At 46.9% G+C, this 16308-nt stretch overlaps 1 protein-coding gene across 2 annotated transcripts in view; it reads right to left on the bottom strand.

Annotated features, from left to right (window-relative positions):
* Nucleotides 1-16308, bottom strand: part of EXOC2 (exocyst complex component 2) — a 366356-nt gene that overhangs the window by 205603 nt on the left and 144445 nt on the right. For both annotated transcript variants that reach the window (XM_082258649.1, XM_082258650.1), the window contains exon 10: nucleotides 12916-13034. In XM_082258649.1, coding sequence (XP_082114775.1) covers nucleotides 12916-13034 — 119 coding nt within the window. The remainder of the gene's footprint in view (nucleotides 1-12915; nucleotides 13035-16308) is intronic.

Here is a 16308-nt window from a genome sequence, read left to right as displayed (position 1 = left end):
GTTGAGAAAGGAATTGAGTGCCCTTAAGTCCAGAATTGGACGCACTTTGCCCTCTTTCCTGGGTATTGTAAATAGGTTTGAATAAAACCCCTGAAAACGTTCTGTCCAAGGAACGTGGACTACCACTCCTTGTTGTAGTAAATCCGTGACTGCTCTCCGTAGATCTTCTAGACGATCCGGGGATAGTCGGATATTGGAAGGGAAGAATCGCGCCGGTGGGAGAGATCGAAACTCGATCTTGTACCCTGACCTTATGACTTTGCAAACCCACTTGTCCGGGATTCTGGAAAGCCATGGATCCGGGAACCGGCGAAGACGTCCCCCCACCCCAGTTATGGGTGGGGGCGCACCTTCAGGCTTTGGACGATTTATCTTCAGGTCTGGAGGGGGCGGGCTTTTGCTTGCCCGACCAACGTCCCCTGAAGCCTCCTGAAGGAGCTTTGGAGGACTTCATTTTTTCACCCGCGGGACGAAAAAACTTTTTGTGAGCAGAGAAAGAAGGCCCTCGTCTTTGACGAGGTCCTTTACCTTTAACATTTTGCGGTAAAAAGGTGCTCTTTCCTCCCGTGAGCTCCTTAATGATCTCATCTAAGTTGGCTCCAAATAGACGCTCTCCTAAAAAGGGGATATTAGCCAATGCTTTTTTGGAACCTTGGTCGGCTAACCAACCTTTTAGCCACAGTGTACGCCTGAGAACCACTGCTGAAACTGATGCTCGCGCCAATAATGGAGTGGCGTCTAACGCCGCATCACACACAAACTGTAACCCCTGTATCATTTGTTCCAACAAATCTGATACCGCCTGAGGGACTTCTTCTAAGTCCCAGCGCAACCACTTGGTCCATTCAGTTACAGTCTGCGAAACCAGTCCAATAGCAATTATTGGTCTGAAAGCTGATCCAATCAAGGAAAACATGGTGCGAGACATAGCTTCTATCTTGCGATCCACTGGATCTTTAAAAGACGGAGCGTCTTCTAAAGGAATAACCGTGGCTTTATTCAATCTAGCAATTGGTGAATCCACCACAGGTGGTTCTGTCCATTTCTTAATGAGGGTTTCCTCAAACGGATAACGCCTGTTAATGCGTTTAGAAATAGCAGAAGTGCGTTTTGGCAGACTCCATTCTTCTTTGATTGGATTGCCAAAACATTTGGGCAATGGAAAAACCTTTGCTACTTTGATGCGTTTTTTAGTCCCAAAGGGGATTTCAGTTTCAGCTATTTCCGACGGAATACCCTGTAATCTTAAGGTTTCTTGAACAGATACAATGAGTGCGTTTACCAACGCTTCCTCTCGGGCTATGGCTGATGCCGAAACATACTCCTCACTGTCTGAAGAGACAGTACCCAAGACACCAATCCCAGATGAAGTACCTGCAACTGCAGAAATAGGCTCAGATTCTGAATCCGAAGTTTCAGATAATAAGGGGTTAGGCGGGGGTCGCTTTCTTGCGCCCTGTCCCTGACAAGCCACTTCCACCCGGGACACAAAAGTTTCCATAATAGCTGACAATGATTCAACCGTCAGTGGGGTGCTGGAGGATCCTGCAGACACCTCGAGGGGATCCGGTGGAGATACATGAGTGGCAGGGTCCATGTTAATTCAGGACACCTCTGCCAGAAAAAACAAAAACTTTTTTTTTTTAAATAAAAAATACCTCTTTTTTTTTTTTTTTTATGTGTATCCCCCTAGCGCAATAGTGCCCGTCAGAGTACCTGCTTCTCGATCCCCACAGAGAGAGAGAGGGACCCTCAAGGCTCACCACCCGATGCAGAGAAGTTTCCAACCAACTGCAGTCAGCGTCTGTCTTTTACAGACTGGAAAGAGCTGTGTTAGTTTTCCCGGGTAGAAGGACGTGGCTCCGCCCCTGTGTACGCCTTCCGGCGTTCCCAGCTCTCCACGAGGTAGCTGGGCTCATCAAACATGGCCGCCCCCATACAGGAGACAATAGACTCCAAAAACATGGCGGTCGGCGTGACCTGAGGACATTCATGCACCCGGTCTACGGCAAAATGGCGGCGGACTGCCGAAATCGTTTTTCCCAGCACATCCACCTGCATCTCTGCTAAATGGCGGTTTATCGATCTGCAGGAGGTACACTACAATTAAGGTAGGATTATACCTCCTATGTCTGCTGTAATACTACAGTCTGCTGGGTAGAGTGTTAGCTCTCAAACCAAGTCCACTTCCCACCAAACACATGCTGTATTTACAAGGGGGACTTTTAGTGTCAGACAGATACTGACCATGTATGGAGGGGACCATAATTCATACTGCCTCATAACGAGGAAAAAAGGGAACGTTTACTCACCATACCGAACCGACAGGCACCCTCTCTTCACAATACCCTCTCCACCGGGGTGGGGGGTTGTGGACCACTCCGGACGCCTCGACTCTCTGGTTCCTGGCGTCCAAGCGAGACTTTTAACTCGCAAGGTCAGTCCCTCCAATGGGACTCCGTCGCAGCCGACCCAGCGCGGAGCTCTGGTCTGCACGCGCTCGTAGGCAGAAACCGGGGTGACCACTGGATCTCAACATCCAGCCCGTCGCCCGGCCCCGCATACTTACTTGAATGTGTCGCGGCCGACCAAGCGCAATGCAATGGTCTGCGCGTGCTCGTAGGCCGGCTGGGGTGACCACTGGTGTCGCCCAGTCCGGCGTATTTGCTTGAAGATCTCACAGGAAAAAACACTGGAGAATAAACTACCTAAAAAATATTTTTTCTAAAAAAAAAAAATCTTGCCAGGACCAGAGATCCCAGCAAGGAACTTAGGTCCTTACTCCTGACTAGACAGAAAAAAACTGATGCCTTGTAGCAGAGAGAGGGAGGATATACCCTCTGGGACTGCCCCTAGGGTGGAGCCAGAACGTTTTTTCTTTTCTGCCTAGTCCTACTCCTGCGGAGACAACATAACCCAGTTCTTGTGAATCAAGAAGACTACGTCTGTCAATGAGCGACAGAGAAATACTTTTTTATAAGTGATCACCTTCCTTGTGTTCTCAGCTGCATTAGAGCTGGGGGGAGGGGAAGCAGCAGTACACTGAGCCTCCCAGTGAAAGGCTGTGCAAGGGAGGCATGTCAGGACAAGTCTGATCATTGGAGGAGATCAGGCGGAGTTCCCAGCACAGCTAGAGAACTGACCATGGGTGTGCTCTCATGCTATTGTGGTCAGTTTTTAATAGGAAAGCAGAGGAACTGACAGGAAAACCAGGGATCTCAGACAAAGGAAGCAATAAAAAGAACAGGATACTTTTTCAAACAAGTACATGGTACAGCAGGCACATATCAGGAATATGAAATGTTGGCGTAACAAACGCTTTAACCTCTTGATCTTATCTCATCTCTGTCATCTTTACTGATATGTCCACAGTTGGCATGAACAGTTGGGCCACAGTTGCTGCATGTATGGGCACCACTGGTTTTCTTGATACAGACACAACAGGTAAAAAATGGAAGCCTCTTCGGTAACCTCATCTTCACCCGCTTTCACTCTTGCATAGGGTCATCCGTTTCTTCTTCTTGTACTGTGTGAATGCTTTTTTATTACCATATATACTCGAGTATAAGCCGACCCGAATATAAGCCAAGACCCATAATTTTACCACAAAAAAGTGGGAAAACTTATTGACTCAAGTAGAAGCCTAGGGTGGGAAATGCAGCAGCTACTGGACCCAAAACAGGGGCTGTGGGCATGGTACAGGAGATGGCGCAGGTCATAGTACAGGCATTGCACAGGTCATGGTAAGGGCATGGCACAGGTCAGGGCACAGGTGATGGTACAGGCATGGCACAGGTCATGGTACAGGCATGGCATAGGCATGGCACAGGTGATGGTATAGGCATGGCACAGTATTTATAGGCATGGCACAGTATGTACAGGCATGGCACAGTATTTATAGGCATGGCACAGGTGATGGTATAGGCATGCCACAGTATTTATAGGCATGGCACAGTATGTACAGGCATGGCACAGTATTTATAGGCATGGCACAGGTGATGCAGTGCTGCTGGCATGGTACAGGAGAATGTCCTGTACCATGCCCGCAGCACTGCATGAGGAAATGCAGGGGCTGCGGAGGCGTCTCACTTACCTGTCGGTGAGGCGCCGTCTTCGATTTAAAAATTGCGTCACCCGGCGCTGCCAATACATCACCGCAAATGTGCTGCCGAGGCTCGGGAAAAGCCGAACACGTTCGGCTATTCCCGGGCATGCGGCACATGAGCAGCGACATGATGGCGCCGAGTGCCATTTTTAAAAAGACACTCTAGCCAATGACTCGAGTATAAGCCGAGGGGGGCATTTTCCGCATGAAAAAACATGCTGAAAAACTTGGCTTATACTCGAGTATATACGGTATTTTTTTTCTAGTTGTTCCTCAGTTTGTATGTCTTGTAAAACATCTTGGGGTAGGGAAGACATCGCCAGACCCATTTTAGCTGTGCAGCCAAAGAGAGCTTCAAATGGTGTTCTCTATATCCCAGAATGAAAGGCCCGATTCTTCAAAAATTTGATGACATGTAGTCTCCCCACTTTACTGGTCAGTTTTTTCATCTGGCATCCAAATACACAGCATATTTTCAATGTCCAGACTAGCTCTTTTGATACTAGCCTGGCTTTGTGAGTGGTGAGGCTTTCCATGGACCATCTTCAAATTCAACCAGTACTCCTTTAGGCTGATCACCACATTATTAGCAAATTGTCTGCCGTTGCTGGACTGTAGAATAAATGGTGCTCCAAGCAACGTAATTATGTCCAAAAGATTGTGAGCTACTTCTTCCACTCTCTTTAATGTCAGAGCCCTGAGAACCACAAACTTAGTTGATCTTGGTACACCATCATAAACTTGTATTCTCTGTCAGCATGGGACCGAAAATCAAAGATCGATCTGACAACTGGAATTGAATTCACAAAAATCATAGGCTTCACCACAACACTTTTTAAAGCCTTTCTTGTTTTTTCTGGCACGACTCACAAAGGTGAATGTACAGTTCAATATCATGACAAGTAATGTTCTTGTATTTGGGTGAAAGTTCTTTTAACATTCTGTCACGTCCTCCATGGCCTAATAGACACATGAGCCTTCTGAAGTACATTAAATAACTCACAGTCCGTGATGTAAAACTGGATAACACTGACGCCTTTTCTAACAGGATAAATCAACTTACTTTCGTTTTCTGACAGCATCACATCATTGCTTCTTAGTGGAGGTCTTCGCCTTTTCACATCGCTCACTAACATTGACGGACACAGCTCTTCATCTTCTTGACTACGTGGGTTAGCTGCTCCCTACAGGATTAGGACACTAGGCAGGAAATACCTTGACTACGCCTATGGGGCAGTCCTAGGGCATATACTCCCACTCAGTTTTGTTACAAGCAGTGTCAAAAGGAAAAAACCCAACTCCATAGAAGGGTGGGTGCTGTGTCCGTCAATGAACATCAGAGAAATGGATTTTACGGTAAGTCAAAAACCCAATTTTCTGTTTCGCTCATTGACGGACACAGCTCTTCATCTTTCGTTCATTGACGGAGCAGCAAGAAAAAACAAAACACTTCCCAAGACTAAACATAGCCAATCAGGTAACATGGAGCGCAACCATAAAAACTGGAGCTCACCTGAAAAAAAAAAAAAAAAAACACCCTCAAGGAGGACCAGATCCTCTAAACAGCAGCCTGCAAAACCTTGCGGCCAAAAGAAGCACCCACAGATGCCAATACATCCACCTTATAAAACTTTGTGAGCGTATGCACAGATGACCAGGTGGCCGCCTTACAAACCTGCATCACTGACGCCTGATGACGGAAGGCCCAGGAGGCACTATGCGCCTGAGTAAAGTACGCATTAACAGGGAAAGGAGGAACCTGACCCTTAATTGAATAAGCCTGAATCACTGTCTGTCTGATCCATCTGGAAATGGTTGCAGCAGAAGCAGTCAACTATGCGAGATCCATCCGTGAGAACAAATAGTGAGTTTGACTTCCTAAATGTAGCTGCCTTGTACACCCTGATTGCCCGGTACATCCTGATTGCCCGGTACACCCTGATTGTCGAACTACATCCAGGAAATGCAAGGCAATTTCCTTAGGATGTTTAGGCCTAGGACATAGGGAAGGCAACACAATGTCTTCATTCAAATGGAAATCAGAGACGACCTTTGGAAGGAACGACGGACATGGTCGAAGAACCACCTTATCCCTGTGAATCACCAGGTAAGGTGAACGACAGGACAGCGCCGCCAGCTCCGACACCCTGTGCTCAGAAGCAATAGCCGCTATAAAGACCACCTTCTGGGACAACATAAGCAGGGCAACCTCCCGAATATTTTCAAAAGGAGGCTTCTGGAGAACTGACAACACCAAATGAAGGTCCCACAGCGTCAATGGAGACCATGCTGGAGGAGCCAAGTGTCGAACTCCCTGGATAAAGGTACGCACAAAGGAATGTGTGGCCAATGGACATTGAAAGAAAACCGCCAAGGCAGAAACCTGGCCCTTGATGGTAATCAAGGCCAGGCGCTCCTCAACCCCCTGTTGGAGGAAAGTCCAGATCCGAGCCACGTGCGATGTTTAATCTTCCTAGAGGTAGATTTTCTAGCCTTTAAGAGCGTAGGAATCAAACAATTCAGACAAACCTCTATCCTTCAGCACCTTACTTTCAACAGCCAAGCCGTTAAAGCCAGCGACTGTAAAGCAGGAAGGAAGATTGGCCCTTGGGACAGCAGATCTTCCCTGAGAGGAAATCTCCAAGGAGCATCGGTGACCAGCAGTACCAGATCGGCGTACCAAGACCTGTGAGGCCAGTCTGGAGCCACTAGAAAGACCAAAACCCCCTCTGCCTCGATCCTGCGCAGGAGTCTCTGCAGAAGTTTGAGAGGAGGAAAGGAGAAAATCAGACGATACTGACTCCAATGAGCCACTAAGGCGTCTGTAGCATCAGCTAGAGGATCCCAAGACCGTGCCACAAACCTCTGTACTTTCTCGTTGAAATGAGAGGCCAACAGATCCACCTCAAGAGTACACCACCGGAGACACAACTGATGAAACACCTCCGGATGAAGTGACTATTCCCCCTGGTCCAAAGCCTGTCGACTGAGGTAATCCGCTTGCCAATTTTCCACCCCTTGAATGTGCACAGCGGAGAGGGCTGGATCGAAACATTCTGCCCACCCTAGAATACTGGCTACTTTCACAGCCCCCAGGACACTTCTTGTGCCCCCCCTTGGTGATTGATATAAGCCATGGCTGTGGCATTGTCCGACTGAATTCGTACCGGACACCCCTGAAGACAAATAGTCCAATGATCCAGACAAAGTCTGATCGCTCGGAGTTCCAACACATTGATCAGTAGCCTGGACTCTTCTTGAGTCTGGACCCTCTGAGCACAATCTGTGTCGAGGACGCCTCCCCACCCGGACAGGCTGGCATCCGTGGCAACGACCATCCAGTAGAGGGGAAGACATTTTTTTCCCTGACGAAGTGCAGGAGAACGAAGCCACCAAATCAGGGACCCTCTCGTACAGGATCAGGTTGTCTAGAGAGCTTGTGTGGAACTGTGCAAACAGAACCGTCTTGAAGGCAAACACCATCAGGCCCAGCACCCGCAAGTAAGTCCGAAGAGATGACTGTCTGCTGGACAGCATAAGCTGAATTGCCTCCTGGAATTTTTGGAGTTTTGTCAGGGGAATAAACGCCCTGGTTTAGATCGAGTCCAGAGTCAGACCAAGATAGTCCAATTTTGTGGATGGAACCAGAGTAGACTTCTGAAGGTTCAGAATCCAAACAAATTCCTTCAGAGTTCACTGAGTAATCTCTGGGTTGTTCATTAGAGCAGTCGGAGACACTTCTCACAAAAGCAGATCGTCCAGGTACCCCAGTACCGCCATCCCCCATTGATGCAACAATGCTAGCACCGGGGCAAAATTTTTATGAAGACCCGAGGAGCGGAGGTGAGACCAAAGGGTAACACCACAAACTGATAAAAAAGAGAGAACAGAGCAGGCCACCTGAGTGCAGTAATTAAACAATCCTTTATTGGCATAAAAGGTAATGCACCTACATGAGTGATAGGAATGCAGGCTTTACAGCAAGTCATCCGATCCGCTGCAGGGGAGGCAGGAGAGTTGTAGACAGCCCTGGGTCCTGGCTGTGTCAGTGACTTCTGGCACTTCCTGGTCTCCCTAATCACATCCGGTGGAAGCGGGGCTGTGCTAGCGTTCGGGGCATGCGTGCCCCTTCGTCGGCATTAACACCACAAACTGATAATACTCCTCGCCCACGGCAAAGAGGAGGAAGCGCTGGTGACTGGCACATATTGGGATCTGAAGGTAGGTGTCCTTGATGTCGATAGAAGAAAGAAAATCTCCCTGGTGTATTGATGCCACTACCGTGCGAATAGACTCCATTAGGAACTTCTGTAACCGCACAAAGCAGTTTAGCGCCTTGAGGTCCAGGATTGGACGTACCTTGCCTTCCTTCCTGGGAACTGCAAAAAACAGGTTTGAGTAAAAACCTTGAAAATTTTATGATGTCAGAACCGGAACAATCACCCCTTATGGGCCGAAAAAAAGGCCACTGTCTGTGATGGGGTTCCTTACGCTTGAAAGCCTGTGGAAGAAAAGTACTCTTCCCTCCTGTGAGGCCTTTGATAATGTCATCCAAGGAAGCTCCAAACAGGCGATGCCCCACAAATGGAAGATTGGATAAGGCCTTCTTAAAAGTCTGGTCCGCAGCATTTCAGCCAGATAGTATGCCGCAGGACCACTGCTGAGACAGACAGTCTACATATCAAGGGAGACTGTAGCTCCTGGACCAACTGATCTGCCAGCTCCACAAAGGCAGTGAGGATAAAGGAATCATCCTCACTATCTGAGCACACAAGGTGCGTGGACGCAGACTCTGAAGGGTAACTCGCATCCACGGCGACCGAATCAGATTCAGGATCTGATGAGGCAGAGGAAGCAGGTGAAGGCAGAGGCTGCTTTTTGCTAGCCCGTTTTCCCAGGACCAAACCCACCTTGGACACCAAGGACTCCAGGATCGCAGTCGGTGCAGTCAGTTGTTGGGACCCGGAGGGTCCGACAGCCTCTGAAAGGGGATCAGGTGGGGATGTGCTCCAGGGACTCAATTAGTGGAGAGGGGAACCCACACAAAAAAATGTGTGTAACACTGCAAGGGACACCCCACCATGCTGGTGACACCACAAGGCCCAGCACAGAGGACATCCACTGCTACAGCAGAGAGAGGGAGAGAAAACCCCTCAAAAAAACTCATCACCACCGATCAGGCACTCACAGCACCAATCTAACTGCACACCATGCGGTGATCAGGAAAGGAAAGACCCAGGAGTCAGCACTAGGGACTACGGAAGGGCTCCCAACACCGAATCACCACCCATCCAGCTGCAAAAACATGGCCCTTCACTATTTTCAATGGGAAACCACAAGAAAATGGCAGCCAAGGCTACACAAACATGGCCACTGATCTATAGAACAAAAGGCTTCAGGAAAATAGCGGCACCGCGTGGCTCCTGGGGGGGACCCCAGAAGCTCAAAAATGATCCCAACAGGAAGGTGGGCCCTGCCAGGCCCAACCCCCTCCCAAATATTGATCGTCTGGTCACCAGCAGCACGCTCCCCCCACCCCCATCTCGACACCCCAGACCAACCTAAAAGGGTATATCCACCCCATGGTGGGGGGGGGGTTACAAGGCCGCAGAGGACCACCGAGAAAGGGTGGGGGCACTGCATGGGAAGGAGCGGAACCCGGGGTCCAACCACCACAGGGAGGGGCCCACGTCCACCTAAAATCCTTAAGGGGTAGAGGGTGGACAGCTACTTACCACACCAGGAACCGGGAGGGCCCCGCTCCGGATAGACCACCGATTCATCAGAATGTGGGTGCTGTCAGCCAGGAGGAACGCTGCGACTCAGGTCAAAGCCAGGGAAAAGACGTCCCCATGAGACGTTAAACCCGCACGCCAGCCCCTGTACTAGTGAGGCTATGTCACGGCCGACCTAGCGTGGAGCTAAGGTCTGCACGCGCTCAATGGCCAGACTGGGGGGCCCCTCTGGATCTAGATTATCCGGTCTGTCACCCAGTTCGGCAGTTGATTGTAGATTTTCACATGAACAAAATAGGAAAAAATTCCATATTAAAAGAAAAAAAATCGCCAGGGGGCAGCATAACCCACGTAGTTAAAAAGATGAATAACTGTGTCTGTCAATGAACAAAAGAGAAAACACTTTTTTACACTTGTTTTTAGCAGCATTGGCTAGCACTTCAGATAGTTCTTCATAGAATCTTTGTAGCTCTTTACCATTCTGTAAATCTTGCCTGGATATTACACCTTGCTCCACTATTCTCATACAGCACAGTATGGCCCTAGTGTCTACTGTGGAAATTTGTCTCTGCCTAACAGAGAAGTTCAAATGGCAGAAGTGAAATAATAATGTCACTAGCGCTTGCATTTTCTACCTTGCCGGTTTACCTTTTGGCTTTGCATAGAATGCCTAGGAAACGTGTGCAATATAGAGCATTTCGTACTTCAACGTCCCTATTTCGAGGCATTCTATACAAATAGATTTCCTAGGCATTTTATACAACATGACAAAAAAAAAAAACACTAGCGCAAGCATTTTATACATTGCCGGTTTGCCTTTTGGCATTGCATACAATGCTTGCAAATTTGTATTTTCTTACTTTGACATCTTATATTCGGCGTTCTATAGGTTTCCAAGGCATTCCCTAAGATGCCTATGTTTACACATTACCTAGACATTCTATACAACATGACAATAAAAACGTCACTGGTGGGAAATGTTATACTTTGCCAGTTTGCCTTTTGGCATTGCAAAGAATGTCTAGAAAAAGTGTTAAAGTATAACTAAAGGAAAAACCTTTTTTAGTTTTGGATAGAGGGGGGATGGATTAGAACAACTGTAAATTTTTTTTATCGCAGTCTGTGCCCCTATTAGGGAGATTCTCCCTCTTTATTTGTCCTATTTACCATCATCATTAAACATGAAAGTAAAAGAAAATCCCACATTTTTGGTTGTCCCCAGAAAAGTAACAGAGGGGAAATCTTCCAAAGGGGACATTGGTTCTGGTGACCTGGGGGTCCCCAAGAGATTCCCTTAATTTGCAGGGATTTTTTCTCATTTCCTGTTTACGCTATGGGACAATAAATTAAATTACATCTCCCCAATGGGACAAAAATGGCAAACATAAACCTTACAGGGATTATAACCCTCCCTTACTCTATTCAAAAGTGAAAAAAAGTTATGCCTATAGTTCTAATTTTTAAGTGTTTTATACTTTGCCTTCCCAAATTTGGCATTCTTCAGATTTCCTAGGCATTCTATAGAATGCAGACCATAACACATTGCTGGTAACAATTACTGTGTATGTCCGCCGCAATAAGGCTCATCACTAATGCCCCATACACACGTGCAGATTATCTGCAGACTTTTGCCTGCAGACTTACCTTTTCTATGTAGTGCAAGGGCCTGCCGGATTGCATACAAATTGAAAGTGTTTAGGTTTGACCTCATATTATATGGTTTTGGTAAGTCTGCAGACAAATCTGCACATGTGTATGGGGCATAAGAGTGGAGGTGGAGAGGGAGTTGTTATTTTGTCTGAACAAAATAACTTAGAGATACATTTTATTAGGAGTTTGGTAGCCAAGTCTGGCTTTATACTTCTCTTGGGAACTCAAGTGGTCATTTTTTGCTCTGTTTCTGCCCCACTTGGAGTTTTGGTTTTCCCGCTCCTCTTGTTCCTTTCTCCATGATTTAAACAAAAATTTTATTTCAACGTGGGAAAGTTAGAACGCTCTGTTATGGCCACACCTGTTATGGCCACAGAAGCACAGTTCTGTAAACTAAAGAGCAAAAATTTCACAATCACAATAACTAATGGATATTATGAAATTGTTTATTTAATTCTTCCCCATCTTTGAAAAACTGACATACCGTATTTTCCGGCGTATAAGACGACTTTTTAACCCAGGAAAATCTTCTCAAAAGTCGGGGGTCGTCTTATACGCCGGGTATCGTCTTATAGGGCGGATGCTGAAACTTCGGAGCCGACTGAACTATGCGGTAGGGGGGGACTCAAAAAGGGCCACGGTATGCCTGCTTGGATTGGCTCTCCCTGCTTCCAAGCCCTCCCTGTCTCAGAGACTATGGTATGCCTCTTTCACCCGTCTGCCCCCCCCCCCCCTTGTATCCTATTACCGTACCTCCTTCTCTGTGTCTCGCTCCCGAGGACTGCAGTAAAGGGGTGCAGGCGCGCATGCGCGAGATCTGAGAGGCAGAGAAGAAGGTACGGGAACAGGATACAATGGCGGGCCAGGCAGGTGAAAGAGGCATGTTTTTCTGGTCACATGGCTGCTCTCTCTCTCTCTCTATCTCTTTTTTGCATACCCCGGGCATATGGTATTTTTAATCATAGATAGCATCTAGGTGCTGGATCACACTATATAAATGTGGAAGGGCTTGTTGTGTACAGAAAGCAAAAATATCTTTGCATTACAGACAGGATGCTGAATTCAAACATGCATTCAAAAATTAAAAAACACTGTCACTGAGATCAGGGGCCATTTTTTATTTTGTTTCCTGAGTTAAAACTTGCCAAATATATTATCCTCTAACTATTGGGTCATAGTTTGAAATCAAATATTAAAATATTGACCATATTGAAATCAAATGTGATGCTTTTTTAATTTGTATTTGGTGTGTGTTGGAAGAGGGGTAGTATATACCAAAATCTATATTTTACCTGGAAAAGTTGGGGGTCGTCTTATACGCCCAGTCGTCTTATACGCCGGCAAATACGATAAGTATAGTTTTGGGTTGACAGACCAACAGGTGGTGTCTTTTTATGTGCAATGGGTTATTTTTTTTATAATTACCTTTTATTTCTTTCACATAGCCATCTTTACAGTTGTGCATAAGCTGAACAATCCATTTGTGCTGTGCGCCAATACACTGCCAAGCTGGATCACCTGGAGCATGGAGTTCCGACAGATATCTGCAAAAACATAACGGGAACAAAAGGTCAACAGGTCTTACTGTCTTGGGGTATTTTATCTAAGCCCAAAACAAGAATGAAATACTGCAGCTTACCAGCTCTTAAATGTGGTGGCAGCCAGTTTTACTTATTTTGATTGACAGGCTTGAAATGCCTCTATTACTATGCTTGTTCATTGATTATACACACCCCCATCACTTTTAGGGGTAAGACCTCTATATTCAATAGAGAGGGCAGAACTCCCGGACAATATATTTTTATTTATAGATTTTTTTTATTATTTTTTATGTTTTGGATACATTCTAAGGAAGACAGCAAACCGGCAGGAAGGTTTAGGTTATTGCTGAAGAGACATTGCATGTCCCTTCTGCAATAAGCAGCCTGCCCTTTCACAAAAAAAAAAAGGACTTAGGTTGTACTCTATGCAATTTATTGTTTTTATACATTAAAAATAAAAAAAATATTTGGATGTTCCCCTTGATTTCTACATTTGCAGAACCTCTTATAAAACAAAGAGTATCTTACATATGCTTCTTTGATTTATACTTGTCAGCGTGTACAATCCTGCACATGCGTATGGTAGGAGGTCTGCTTTATTGACAGAGGTAAAAAAAGCAACATATCTAGAGGTTATTGATCATGCACATTGTGATACTTTTATGAATCTGGATTTTAATTGTTTATAATAAAATATTCATGTTTTTATAATGTTGTTGTGACTTCTAGGGGTTCTGAGCACTTTAAAAAAATTGTATTTTTAACTTACTGTAAAATCAGTTTTTCTGATGTTCATTGACGAACACCGCTCCTCATCTTCATGACCTTAGGGTTATACTGCCGCCTACAGGAGTAGGACACTAGGCAGAGAAAAAAGCTTGAGCACGCCTATTGGGCAGTCCCTGGGGGTGTACTCCCACTTCCCGCTATAGATATTCAGTTTTGTAACAAGCAGTGTCAGAAGTTAAAAAAAAAACAACTCCAAAGAGGGGTGGGCGCTGTGTCCGTCAATAAACATCAGAAAAATTGATTTTACCGTAAGTCAAAAAATCCCATTTTCTCTTTTGTTCATTGATGGATATAGCTCTTCCTCTTCATGACCGTAGGGACATCCCAAAGCAGTGTCAAACATGAGGGGTGGGAAGAGCGGAAAACAAACTTCCCCAAGGCTAAACATAGCCAACCAGGTAACTTGGAGCTCAACTAATAACAACTGGAGCTCACCTGAAAAAAACACCCTCAAAGGGGGCAAGTCCTCTAAATAGCAGCCTGCAAAACTTTGCGGCCATAAGAAGCATCCGCAGATGAGAACATATCCACTTTATAAAACTTTGTGTATGTGTGTACAGACGACCAGGTGGCCGCCTTGCAAACCTGCACCACTGTCGCATGATGACGGAAGGCCCATGAGGCACTAAGCGCCCAAGTAGAGCGCGCCCTGACAGGGAAAGGAGGAACCTGACCCTTTATATAATAAGCCTGAACCACAGTCTGTCTGATGCATCTGGAAATAATTGCAGCAGAAGCAGCCAGTCCCTTGCGAGGTCCATACGTATGGACAAATAGAGTCTGACTTCCGAAACAACTCGTAGCTGCCAGGTACACTCTAATTGCCCAAACCACATCTAGGGAATGCAAGGCAACTTCCTTAGAAAGCTTAGGCTTGGGACACAGGGAGAGCAACACAATGTCTTCATTCAGATGAAAATCGGAGACGACCTTTGGAAGGAACGATGGACATGCTGAAGAACCATCTTATCCCTGTGAACAACTAGGTAAGGTGAACCACAAGACAGTGCCGCCAGCTAAGACAACCTGCACGCAAAATAGCCACCAAAAAGGCCACCCTTTGGGACAACGTAAGCAGGGGAATCTCCCAAATATTTTCAAAAGGGAGGTTTCTAGAGAACTGGCAACACCAAATTGAGGTCCCACGGCGGCAAGGGAGACCGCACTGGGGGAACCAAGTGTCTAACTCCCTGGAGAAAAGTACGCACCAAGGAGTGTGTGGCCAACAAACATTGAAAGAAAATTGCCAAGGCAGAGACCTGGGCTTTGATGGTACTCAAGGCCAGACGCTGCTCGACCCCTAACTGGGGGGAAGGCCAAGATCCGAGGCACTGAAAAGAAGCGAGGGTGAACCCACAGGGATTCACACCACGCAACGTACGTCTTCCAAGTACTTCCCGGAAGTAGATTTTCTAGCTGTTAAATGTGTAGGAATCACTGATTCAGACAACCCTCTATCCTTCAGCACCTGGCTTTCAACAGCTAAGCCATCAAAGCCAGCGACTGTAAAGCAGGATGGAAGATCGGTCCTTGGGACAGCAGATCTTCCCTGAGAGGCAGTCTCCAAGGAGCATCGGCGACCAGCCATACCAGATCAACATACCAGGACCGGCGAGTCCAGTCTGGAGCCACTAAGGATGCACCAGAATCCATTTAGGCTCGATCCTGCGCAGGAGTCTCGGCAGGAGCTTGAGAGGAGGAAAGTGGTATATAAGACGATACTGACTCCAGGGAGCCACTAAGGCGTCTGTGGCGTCGGCTAGAGGATCCTGAGACCGTGCCACAAGCCTCTGTACTTTTCTGTTGAGGCGAGAGGCCAACAGATCCACCACGGGCATCCCCCACCAGAGACACAACTGATGGAACATCTCTGAATGAAGTTACTATTCTCCTTGGTCTAATGCCTGTCGACTGAGATAGTCTGCCTGCCAATTTTCCACTCCTGGAATGTGCACAGCAGAGAATGCCAGCTACTTCCAGAGCCGCCAGAACACTTCTTATGCCCCCTTGGTGACTGACATAGGCCACGGCCGTGGCATTGTCTGATTGGATCTGTACCAGACACCCCCTCATGTTTCGGCTCTACAAGATCAGATCGTCCAGAGACTGAGGATCCTTGTTCCACTTCATCAGAATCTCCTTTTGCAGAGATCCCGTATGTAACTGTGCAAACAGGACCGCCTCGAAGGTAGACACCATCAGGCCCAGCACCAGCATGCAAGCCCGCAGAGATGACCGTCTGCTGGACAGAAGAAGCCGAATTGCCTCCTGCAACTTGTGAAGTTTTTCCAGAGGAAGGATCACTCTGGCCGAGGCCGAATCCAGAGTCAGACCCAGATAGTCCAGGCTCATGGATGAGAGAAGAGCAGACTTCTGAAAATTCAGAATCCAAACAAACTCCCTCAGCCTTTGCAGAGTAATCTCCAAGTTGGCCAACAGAGCAGTCAAAGACTCTGCTCGCAAAAGCAGATCGTCCAGGTACCCCAGT

Source organism: Pelophylax lessonae (assembly GCF_965119305.1).
Source record: "Pelophylax lessonae genome assembly, chromosome: 5".
In the NCBI taxonomy this organism is placed as follows: Eukaryota; Metazoa; Chordata; class Amphibia; order Anura; family Ranidae; genus Pelophylax; species Pelophylax lessonae.
Note: the sequence above shows the minus strand (reverse complement) of the source record. Positions and strands in the feature narration are given on the sequence as shown.